This window comes from Mytilus edulis, chromosome 1 (genome assembly GCF_963676685.1).
Source record: "Mytilus edulis chromosome 1, xbMytEdul2.2, whole genome shotgun sequence".
NCBI classification, from domain to species: Eukaryota; Metazoa; Mollusca; class Bivalvia; order Mytilida; family Mytilidae; genus Mytilus; species Mytilus edulis.
In genome coordinates, this window is record NC_092344.1 from 19583848 (window position 1) to 19596404 (window position 12557).

The 12557-nt window shown below is 31.3% G+C and overlaps 1 protein-coding gene across 2 annotated transcripts in view; it reads left to right on the top strand.

Annotated features, from left to right (window-relative positions):
- LOC139526568 (post-GPI attachment to proteins factor 6-like) overlaps positions 1-12557 on the top strand; it is a 36212-nt gene that overhangs the window by 18759 nt on the left and 4896 nt on the right. The window contains exons 10-12 of one of the 2 annotated variants that reach the window (XM_071321736.1): positions 387-656; positions 1170-1380; positions 2049-2092. In XM_071321736.1, coding sequence (XP_071177837.1) covers positions 387-656; positions 1170-1380; positions 2049-2092 — 525 coding nt within the window. The remainder of the gene's footprint in view (positions 1-386; positions 657-1169; positions 1381-2048; positions 2093-12557) is intronic. The other variant, XM_071321728.1, reaches the window with a different exon arrangement.

A 12557-nucleotide genomic window follows, 5' to 3' on the forward strand; every position in this document is an offset into this window, starting at 1 on the left:
GTGAAATTGCAAGGTTTAACATTAATGTGACTATAAAATTAACTCAACTTAACCGAGCATCATATCACCAGGCACTGTTAATTATGTGTATTGGTATATATACTATATTTTTATGCCATCATATCAACCAAGTTTGAATCATCAGAGGTGATTATGTATTGAATGAAGTGGAATTTTATGGAGAGCGAGAAATTACTTTAACTCATCCTATTTTTCGACACAACAAGGTTCAACAGTACCTGTATTCTTTACATGTATCTTTTTTATATACTTAAAGGCTGTAGTATTGTGCCAACATGACATAATTAACATACCTTATTGTGGCCTTCATTGTACTTATAATTTTCCAAGCACCTGACAAATGATGATATTTTTACATATTTTAGTTTTACCATGCCTGTGATGGAGGTAGATCTGATGAGTACAAATATTGTATAATAAATCTTAGCGTCCTCAGTTTCTGTGATTTCCTGGGATCTGTGACATCTATATGGGTGACACTTATAGCCATGACAAAATTACCTCGTACCATTAGGAGTGTGTTATATACAGCTGGACCATTACTTATAGCCATGGGTATAGAGTTAGAAAGGACCAGTCTGTACATGTTTGTAGTACCAGGGGCATTAGGAGCTCTTTTTATAGCTATATCTTGGGTATGATCTAGAAAAATTAGGCAGTTTATTTTGTATTTTGTCACATAAACAGTAACCAAAAAACACACAAAGAGACATCTAAAGGATGCAAGATGTGTATACGTTTTAAATTCTTCATACACATTATTTCATAAAATAGACATTTTTGTTGGAATTTGTTTGGTGTGGAAACATGTCGATTTCAATTTAATATAAAAATAAAGTTGAAAATAGTATTTTTTAGCATCAATTTCAAGAAATAAAAAACTAACAAATTAAAAAATGTTAAAACAACATCCAATAGTTTCTTTGAATTTTGTGTTCAATTTATGCATTAAAAATGAGGCAAATGTATACAAAATACAACATTGTCATATTGAACAAAATTTAACAAAAATATTAACCATCATTCCTTTAAGATCTTCATGTTGAATTGAGTTCCAAAAAAGAAATCTGTTATTCTTAAAATTCAATTGAATGAACATTTCATCGGAACAAATTTCATTTATATTTAGATATTTCTTTTTTTTATAGGCCAGAAAATGTTATGGAAGGCGTAAATGCTACCCACCATGTAAACGATATTTATTATGCTTGTTACCAGGATTACTGATATCAGGAGGTGGTCTATGTATATTTGCATTTGCAGAAAACAATCAAAATTACAAATACACACATAGTGTATGGCATATGTTAATGGCTACATGCACCATGTTTTTATTACCGCCTAAACCCAAGAAACAAGGTAAGATTTGAAAGGTTTTATTACATGTGTGACTGTGGCTTCCAGTAAGCAGTGTTTTATTTTGCTTGTTAATTTTCTTGTTAAAGCAATACACCTTCAGTTGGCCATACCATGATCACAAACTCATGTTTACAATAATTCCACCAAAATTCATACTACTGAGTACTGACATCATTTTCATGGTTCTTTGGTCAACTTTAGCTTTTGTTATTAGACCCCATCAAAGATACTATTATATTAAGACAACTATAACTATAGTGTGTATATAGAATGATTGTAAGAAAATTTACATGTCTGTCTGGAGGGGTTTATCTAACCTTGACCCATTATCATGGTTCATGGACAGCATTAATTTATTTTAGATTAAATCTGTTTATCATTTACATGTCTTTTTGTCAGGGATCTTTTAAACTTGATCTTCTTTTCATGGATCCTTGATAATGTTATATGTAGTAAGAACTTTCAAAATAAATTTAAGTAAAGAAGACGCGAAATTTCTTCAATGGTGTACACTCTTGTTTTAAATTTGATAGTTTTTAATTTTTTTAAATCATATACACACTCACACATTTAATCTGGATAATAGATAATACTTCTCATTAGCAATAGAAATAATTGAGACACAAGGTGTTTTACTGAGAATGTGTAAAACTTGAATATGCTTACAGGAAAATATGACATCGATGACGAAAACAATGCATTCAAATCTATGGTATACCAGTTATATTCTTTCTGTATACATTTGTTGGATTCAGGATTATACATCAGAAATTACTTTTTTTAGATTACATAGCCCAAAAGGCATTTGTTATTTTTTTGTTTTAACTAATTGAATATATTATTTAATGATATAATAAGTTATAATTTTTGCTGAAATCTTTGTAAAATTCTTTCTTTCAAAAATTCTGATGGTAAATGCCGTTTGTGACTCAAATATGGCTTCAAATGTTGAACATATTTCATATTCCCAGTAATGTATCATTTATATTGAAACAACTGAGCATATTGTTACACTCATTTACAGTTTCAATTAGTAAATGGCACACAGCTTAAAGTAAGAGCAGGGCATCATAATGAGTTACAAAAAGGGCAGAGGGCATTATAAAGAAAGAGTGAAACTACAGGCTTCTTCAATTAGTGCTACTAAGTAATCTTGTTCAAAAATTGATTTTTCAATGATTCTTTTTAGTTAAATCCTGAATCCAAGCTGTTGTAAGCTAGTATAGTTTATTTGTATTCATTGTTGCCTGCATGACATATAAGATGCGTAAATACAACTACTTTTGTATTTCTAAATGGACAATATCAATAAAGGTGAATGAAGACATCCTTTTTTATACGACCGCAAAATTTGAAAAATTTTTCGTCGTATATTGCTATCACGTTGGCGTCGGCGTCGTCGTCGTCGTCCTGCGTCCGAATACTTTTAGTTTTCGCACTCTAACTTTAGTAAAAGTGAATGGAAATCTATGAAATTTTAACACAAGGTTTATGACCACAAAAGGAAGGTTGGTATTGATTTTGGGAGTTTTGGTCCCAACATTTTAGGAATTAGGGGCCAAAAAGGGCCCAAATAAGCATTTTCTTGGTTTTCGCACTATAACTTTAGTTTAAGTTAATAGAAATCTATGAAATTTTGACACAAGGTTTATGACCACAAAAGAACGGTTGGGATTGATTTTGGGAGTTTTGGTTTCAACAGTTTAGGAATTAGGGGCCAAAAAAGGGCCCAAATAAGCATTATTCTTGGTTTTCGCACAATAACTTTAGTTTAAGTAAATAGAAATCAATGAAATTTAAACACAATGTTAATGACTACAAAAGGAAGGTTGGTATTGATTTTGGGAGTTTAGGTCCCAACAGTTTAGGAATTAGAGGCCAAAAAGGGACCCAAATAAGCATTTTTCTTGGTTTTCGCACCATAACGTTAGTATAAGTAAATAGAAATCTATGAAATTTAAACACAAGGTTTATGACCATAAAAGGAAGGTTGGTATTGATTTTGGGAGTTTTGGTCCCAACAGAATAAGGGGCCCAAAGGGTCCAAAATTAAACTTTGTTTGATTTCATCAAAATTGAATAATTGGGGTTCTTTGATATGCCGAATCTAACTGTCATGACTGTGTATGTAGATTCTTAACCTTTGGTCCCCTTTTCAAATTGGTCTACATTAAGGTCCAAAGTGTCCAAAATTAAACTTAGTTTGATTTTGACAAAAAATGAATCAGTTAGTTTCTTTGATATGCTGAATCTAAAAATGTACTTAGATTCTTGATTATTGGCCCAGTTTTCAAGTTGGTCCAAATCGGGGTCCAAAATTAAACTTTGTTTGATTTCATCAAAAATTGAATAAATGGGGTTCTTTGATATACCAAATCTAACTGTGTATGTAGATTCTTCATTTTTGGTCCTGTTTTCAAATTGGTCTACACTAAAGTCCAAAGGGTCCAAAATTAAACTTAGTCTGATTTTAACAAAAATTGAAATCTTGGGGTTCTTTGATATGCTGAATCCAAAAATGTACTTAGATTTTTTATTATGGGCCCAGTTTTCAAGTTGGTCCAAATCAGGATCCAAAATTATTATATTAAGTATTGTGCAATAGCAAGTCTTTTCAATTGCACAGTATTGCGCAATGGCAAGAAATATCTAATTGCACAATATTGTGAAATAGCAATTTTTTTTTTAATTAGAGTTATCTTTCTTTGTCCAGAATAGTAAGCAAGAAATATCTAATTGCAAAATATTGTGCAATAGCAAGATTTTTTTTAATTGGAGTTATCTTTCTTTGTCCAGAATCAACTTAAATCTTTGTTATATACAATATACAATGTATATTCACTTTTTACTACCAACTGATAAATTAAAATAATCTTTACCATTCAGTGATAACAAGCAGTTTTTTTACATCTTAATATTTTATGATGTATTTAAATGAGTAGTTATTGTTGCAAACTCCATTAGAAATTTTAATTGAGATTAGTTTTGGAATAAGGGAAAGGGGAATGTGATTAAAAAAATTGGGTTCAATTTTTCTCATTTGAAATTTCATAAATAAGAAAGAAAATTTCTTCAAACATTTTTTTGAGAGGATTAATATTCAACAACATAGTGAATTGCTCTAAGAGAAAACAAAAATTTTAAGTTCATTAGAACACATTCATTCTGTGTCAGAAACCTATGCTGTGTCAACTATTTAATCACAATCCAAATTTAGAGCTGAATCCAGCTTGAATGTTGTGTCCATACTTGCCCCAACTGTTCAGGGTTCAACCTCTGCGGTCGTATAAAGCTACGCCCTGCGGAGCATCTGGTTTCTAATTCTGTGTGTTTCTGCTAGTTGAAAGCTTAGTTTATATTCATACCTGCATACCATACCTTGTGTACAAATAAGCTTGTTATCGTTTCCTTTTCAAAATGTCTACCATATAATGTAATGTTCATCTACAAACGATACTTAAAATTTCACAACAAAAATGTTTTATCTTTTCTATTCAGTCATAATTGTGTTATGAAGGGACAGTGAAATAAAAATGGGATTTATATCTTTTTATTATTGTAATGGTAAACACCTTCAAAAATTTAGAGGGCAGCAATCTGATTGGCTGATATTAAAGTTACCAGAACAGAAACCACAATAGCACAGATAGACGATGTCTATTTTAATCAGATTTACAAAGTATGTTAGGCCACACCCATTTAATTTCTTGTTCTACGGATTTTTGGACTCCAAAAATTGGGGCGAGCGAGCGATTTGATAATTTTAATAAAATTATATTTAATTTGCAAATTTTTTAGGCGAGCGATTATAATTTTTTTTTTAAAACATAAAATAGTAGGTTTTTACAATATTAAAACTTGATTTATCACTTGTACTTTGACATTTCTTTAATTTATGAAGTATTTTATTCCTGTTCACCAAGAAATAATTGTATAATTAAATCTGGTCTATGCATATTTGACTGACAATGAGACATTCTGCATCAAAGTGGCATACTCAGGTTGGGAACAACCCCTTAATGTTATAAATATCCCTTTTATGAGGGGTCAATATAAGTTATAATATATTTCTTTATAAAAAACACCTTTTAGTACAAAAGGGCTCATATTTTCCCAAAGAACTATATATCTATCTTGTATTTTAAAAATGGTCAAAACTTGATCAAGAATTTTGTAATATTCCTGCACTTAAACCATGTTAACACATTTACTTCAACAGTTCAATATTATTAATCAAAGCGCTGTAAGCACTGTAGGCAGTTAACCAAAAACCAAGGCAAACATAACAAGAGGCTGTCACAACGACAGCAAACCGGATTTATTAACATTTATTTGTCTCCTGGCAATATCACAAGAACCATAAACTGATGAACGGTGAAAGTGAAAATCATCAATATCAAATTTGACCTGCATTTTATCATCAGTATCAACATATTAAAATTTGAAAGAGCTTAGGTTGAATGATTCGTGAGTAAATGCAACAACATGAATGGAAATGCCATTTTTTATCTTTCAAGAACCATATCTCCTGAACGGTAAAAGTCAAAATCAACATTATTGAACTTGACCTCCATTTTGTCATCAGTAACAACATATTAAAATTTGAAAAGCTTTGGTTGAACAGTTCGATATATCATGAGTAAATGCAGGGACACGACTGGAAACGCCATTTTTCAATCTTTCAAGAACCTTAACTCCTGAACGGTAAAAGTCAAAATCGTCATTCTTGAACTTGACCTCCATTTTGTCATCAGTAACAACATATTAAAATTTGAGAAGCTTTGATTGAACAGTTCATGCGTAAATGCACGGACACGACTGGAAACGCCATTTTTCAATCTTTCAAGAACCATAACTCCTGAACGGTAAAAGTCAAAATCGTCATTCTTGAACTTGACCTCCATTTTGTCATCAGTAACAACATATTAAAATTTTAAAAGCTTTGGATGCACGGTTCATGAGAAAATGCACGGACAACATTTGGTGCCGCCTGAACGCCCGCCGTACATCCCCAAATCAACAACCGACATTTTTGTCACAAAAATCCGGTTAATTATGAAAACTGTGGCAATGTTGATTCAGTTTTTTTTTTAAAGATTTAAAAGATCAAACATTAAACATTCATATATAATTGTACATTTATGTTCATTTAATGAATTAATCATTAAGGCAAATAATTCATATTTTATCAAGGTTTTCAATAGCAACGCACATGACCACGAATGGTTATGAGTCTTTCATGAGTCAGCAGTGGTACAAATTTGCAATGATTGCAGTTCTTCTAGTTGATCGTAATTGTTCGTATTAGTTGATTGTCGTTCAAGTTGACTTTAGTACGAGCTTGTAAAAGTATGAATGGACTTGCTTCCCTGGAAAGAAAACTGAGTTTGTGTTGTACAGTACAAAAGTTATGAGACACTAATCAGACAAATGTTTACTACTACAGGGATCAATGGTGAGGTCTGACTGACCTGTCCATAGTAAATGTAAATGACTCCCACCTTCACCCCAAGTCCATGTTGTCCCAGTTTGGAATAAAATGACAAGTGTTAGGGTCTAGGAAAGTGATATGCATATGTGTCGCCTATGAGATTGACCTTGTATGTCATTCAATCTTTTTTGAAATGACAAACAGGAATGAATATGGTTTAGGTATCTCAATCTTTTACAAGTCCTCAAAACACACACAAGAGGGTGTGGGGTGACCCTAGGGACTACCCCTATTTTTCATTTGATTTTTGGAAAGATTAGAACTTGTTCTAAATCTTTACTTAGGCACCAGCCTCCCTAACAACAGGACAGGTTAGCTACTGTTACTAAATGTATTCACACTGAAATATAGTTCCCTATGGTTCTCATGTATGTGCACATAATACACATGTAAACTGAAAAAAAACCTGGGTATATTATTGGAGCAGTTCATTCAAGAATGTATGTCATTAAGGTGTGTTGATGTGCAGGCTTTTTAAAAAAAACATTTTGATTAGGTAACTGGGAATTGATTCAACTAGTATGATTGACAACTGTCATTATCACTAAACAATCAAAGACAAGGTGGACCTTTAATTACAATGCCCCACCTCCTAAACTGCCAATCAAATTGACCACATTACCTATCAACCTCAGTCTTACATAATTATACAGACCACTCAATATACATATAATTCTTAATACACAAGCATTTGACCTCATAATTGAATACACAAATGTGTATATTAGATGTTTGATATTTATAAGGATGATAGATTTATTTATTGCCTATTACTTTTGATCTACATTACATAAAGTGATTCTGTAAATTATATCTGAAAGATAAATGATTAATGGATTAACAAGATCTTAAAAAAAATGAAATATGAATATAAATATGAATAAATAAAAGGTATTCAAGTAAGGCCTATAATTTACTTGATAAATTTCCAATAATCATCTGTAATTAATCAACAATTAGATTAATTTTAGTACACTTTTTTTCATCAGGAATTAACTTGAAACAGTTTAAAAATTTTAAAACTTTTAATTATAACAAACCATTGTTTATTAGTTTATTTCCCATCAATCATTATGTCTATTTTAGTCATTTGAATTTTTATTAGAAGTGAATATATATTTTTGCAATCAAGAAAGAATCCACATTTCAATAAGAAAAGTTTTTTAATTGGTTTACCTTGAAAAAGTACATTTTTAATGCCCTGTGTTGAAAAATACTTTAAAAATTGATCAAAAGGCACTCTAAAACTTTTAATCTCCAATGCCATATAACCTCTGTTTCAACTTACAAAATGCCCCAAAACAACATTTTTCAATTTTTTTTGTTGACACTTTAAAGTTTTAAGCTGTTAGTCCAGATTTTTGTCTTACAACGATAGTTGGTAACATTTACTAGAAGAATTTTTGCATTTTTTTGTTTTTTTGAAACATGTTCAGAACTGGCAACATAATTTTGATAAGATATAAACTGCAGTTTAAATAAAATTGTGCAAATTAAGAGACCAATATTATTTAATTTGAGCTCATTTTATCCTCATACTGGAAAAGCAAATTTCCTTCTAAAGACCTGCTGTAAATGCAATTTTCAGCAATAGTGCTTTATAAATGTTCATTTTTCCCCACCATACCTTAATATGAAATAATTCAAACTACTCTTCTAATCTTTCCATGAGTGATTTCCATCACTTTGATTTATATTGTCCCATACATGAATATATATGGTTTATGGGTGGGGATCTCGACCGTTATCAAGTTTTCAAACAGGAGGGGGTGGGGGACCCCAGTGACTTCCCCTATATTTCATTTGATTTGTTATATTGTCCAATACATGAATATGTATGGTTGAGGGGTGGGGATCTCATCTGTTTCTAAGTTATCAAACAGGAGTGGGTAGGGTGACCCTAAGGACTCTCCCTATATTTCATTTGATTAGTTCTCATACATGAATATATATGGTTTAATTTAAAGGTGGGGATCTCGACTGTTTCCAATTTCTCAATCAGGTGACTGCAGGGACTCCCCCTATATTTCATTTAATTTAGAGTTGGGGATCCCAACTGTTTCAAAGTTCTTAAACATGAGGGGTAGGGTGACCACAGGGACTTCCCCTATATTTCATTTGATTTGTTATATAGTCTTATACATGAGTATATATCATTTATATGGTTAAGGGGTGATGATCTCGAATTTTTCCAAGTTCTCAAACAGGAGGGTGTAAAGTGACCATAGGGACCCCCTTATAATTCATTTGATTTGTAATATTGTCCCATACATAAATATATATTGTTTAAGATTGTGGATCTCGACCGTTATAAATTTTTAAACAGAAAGGGGTAGTCAGAGTGGCCCAACGAACTCCACCTATATTTCATATGATTTGTTATATTGTCCCATACATGAATATATATGGTTTAGGGGTGGGGATCTTGATCATTACCAAGTTTTGGTCATGTTGGTCTCTTGTGGATAGTTGTCTCATTGGCAATCATACCACATCTTTTTTTTTATATAAGAAACTTCCAGCTATTTTAACTGACCTATCAAAATTGAGAAGAACCCCTTGAAATTGCAGTAATATGTTTAACTTGAAAAGCATTTAACATTCATTACCAACATTTATAACTGATAAAAAAAATTATACTGTTACCAGGAACATATATATTGTTTAATAGATAAAATGTTCCCAGCTGTCACATTGTATTGGATTTTGACATTAAAATTGGTGTACAAAATATTTTCTGCTTTTTCTTTCTTTTACATATATAAGTCAGGGACTTTTTTTTTAATTTAAAGTAATCACTTATAAGTTATCATATATCTTTTGGTTTTAAATTCTAGTGTTTATATTTATTTACCAGGCATATATGTATTTTGTCACCTGTCTGGATTTTTGTAGTTGATAGCCAAAACCCGGGATTACCCTTATCCGCTTCCGGAATCGGATCCGATATTGTAATCTCGCGGCAGCCATTTTGTTTTCAATGTTGTTTTTGACAGATAGTGAGATACGATTTTACTCGGATTTACACATTATTTATCGGCGATTTTCTGTATAAAGCTAGCGGTTGAACAAATTGAACATCGCTGTCATGAATGGTAATGATGAAAATAAGTTTGAGATCGTTTATTACGAAACTTCGGTAAAAATGTTTGCAAAGTTATTTTTTTTATTTTCTTTCAAGGTCCGTCGGGCGTAGCTAGTAACCAAGTAGAAAGTCCGACTGCAAAAGTGGAAGGTCGCAGACCTTGGACCACCGCTTATTTGAACCCTTGCGTCCAAATTGAAATTGAAAAGATACGAAAATTTCGTCTTCTATTTCAAAATTGCCGCCAACAGGGTGATCAGTTGAACTTATATTAATAGACTAATGACGTATATATACGTAGTTGACTACGTATTGACGACAAACAATATTCCTACGACTTTTGCAATTTGGGAAATCTTAACTACTTGTCTTTAGAGATTTTCGGCGATTAAATATTTCATACATTTGTTCTTTGACATCTTAGCCAAAAGCTCAGGGGATAATAAACTACATAAGGATTCCTAATGTGCTCTACTTCCTATGTGCAACTTCAAAACTTTTGGGAAAATCGACGATCATTTAAGGTTTTTCTGGTCATATTTTTTGTAATCCAGAATGAAAAGTATGAAAAAACTGTCCAATAAGTTATAAATAATATAGTAGCCAGCTAGATGATAACAATGGCACGTATTTCAGCATTTATTGGGTAGCACACAAATCCAGGGCGCTCGCATAAGGCAGCTTAACTGCCTAAAAATAAGTGGACCCCTCTTTTAGAAAAGTTATTTAAAATATGATGTACAGTATTTCTCCTCCTTTTTGAGTAAAAAAGTTTTCAAAGTTTTTGTATAGTAGCACTATACAAATCCTTGGTATTTTATTTCCTTTTCTACAACAGTAAAATGACCCCTTTTCTGAGGGTGTTTGTTCTCAACCTGATAATAACAAAGACAGGTCAAAGTAGGGCCTTTACACACGACTTTGATTCAGACTAAACAGCAAGCTATAATTAGTGTTCACAATTCGAACAGGAAAACCAACTATCTAATTTATATATCCAAACGGGAGAATACCAATGACCCACATCAACAAACAATAACTGCTGAATGACAGGCCCCTGAATCAATCAGGACAGGTGCATAAACATGCAGCAGCTATGGATAGTTTTGTTTCGCCAGCATACAATATAATTGCAGTTAAAGGCACATCCTTCAGAAGTTCTTTGTACTTTATTCTAACAACGAACATTTTTTGATAGGGAATATAAGTAAGGGGAAAGAAACCAATGTTTTGTACTGTACAGATATTTCTGCTGTTATATATTTATATCAGAGCACTCCCACGTGGCATAAATTGCTTTCATACTAAAACAAATATTCTCACAGATATTTGCACAGTGTGATGGGGTGCTTATAGGTTTAAAACCGTTATATATACAGGTTAGACTGTGATTTTAAAAAACAAATGTTGATATCTTTTTCTAATATTCTAAAAAACAGTGCAGGAAATAGACATGATTAAATTTCCAGATGCGGGAATATAAAAAAAAAATAAAAAATCTGTTTTGAAAAAAATAGGTGCAGGCGGGTCCGTCGAACAAGGAATTAAATTGGTGTGGCCTTACCAAATTTTATTTTTCAACAGCAAAACAAGTTCATTCAATTAGTTTTGAATTTTTCAATTAACAGGTAAGCAGTTTACCCTTCCAAAGAGTTGTTTCCCTTTTTCAAATTGATATAAAATTGAAAACAATGCTAGTAACTTGAAATAGACTTTTTGGAACAAATTTTTTCGATGAAACCTTATCGATTCTGCAAAACTTTATATGATGATCTCCTTTACAAAATACCATCAAATGACTATCAACCTATGAATTATATTGCTTCAATGCATCATTTGTTTGAGAATATATTAATGGTACAAAACTTTTCTTCTTTTCTTCTGTTTTATAGTGATTACATACAGTCAGGGATACAACTTATACTCATAATTTTTATATACTTAAATAAGTAAGTAATATTTTCTTGTACATGTGTCAGTAAATTTGTCATGTTTATATTTTCTTTTCAAAGTGGAAATCAACTCCTCTTATGCTTTACCAAGTTCTTTTCACAGAACTTTACAGCTAAAGAAAGAATGCAAGGCGTTTAAAATTCTTTTCTTGAGGCAGTATTTTTTTAAATTAATAAATAAAATTAAGATTTAAGACAAATATTATAGTCCGACAATAAAACACTACTGTATAATTTATAATAAAGCAATATGGTAAAGAAAATTCAAGAAGAATACAAAGCTTTCTTACTTATAAAGTTTTTTTTTTTAATTTTGAATATTTAAGGTAGATAAAGCTACCTCTAAAATCAGTTACCTGTACCAGTAAATAAAACATATGTACAAGAATTTTCCCTGACTGGCAAATGAATATTGTATTTTTCCATATGATTTACCGGTATATATTGTTTTATCCTGCAATTTAATATCTATGTTTGACTACATTTGAATATCTATTTATTGTATTTATTGTCATAGAAATCTATATTGCTTGTATTCAGACATCATAGAGGTCACACATTAATTAAATTAATTAATTGAATGAATTAATATTTTATTTGCAAAAGAATAAATAATAGGCTATGGCAATACATAAAAATGTACATTGCT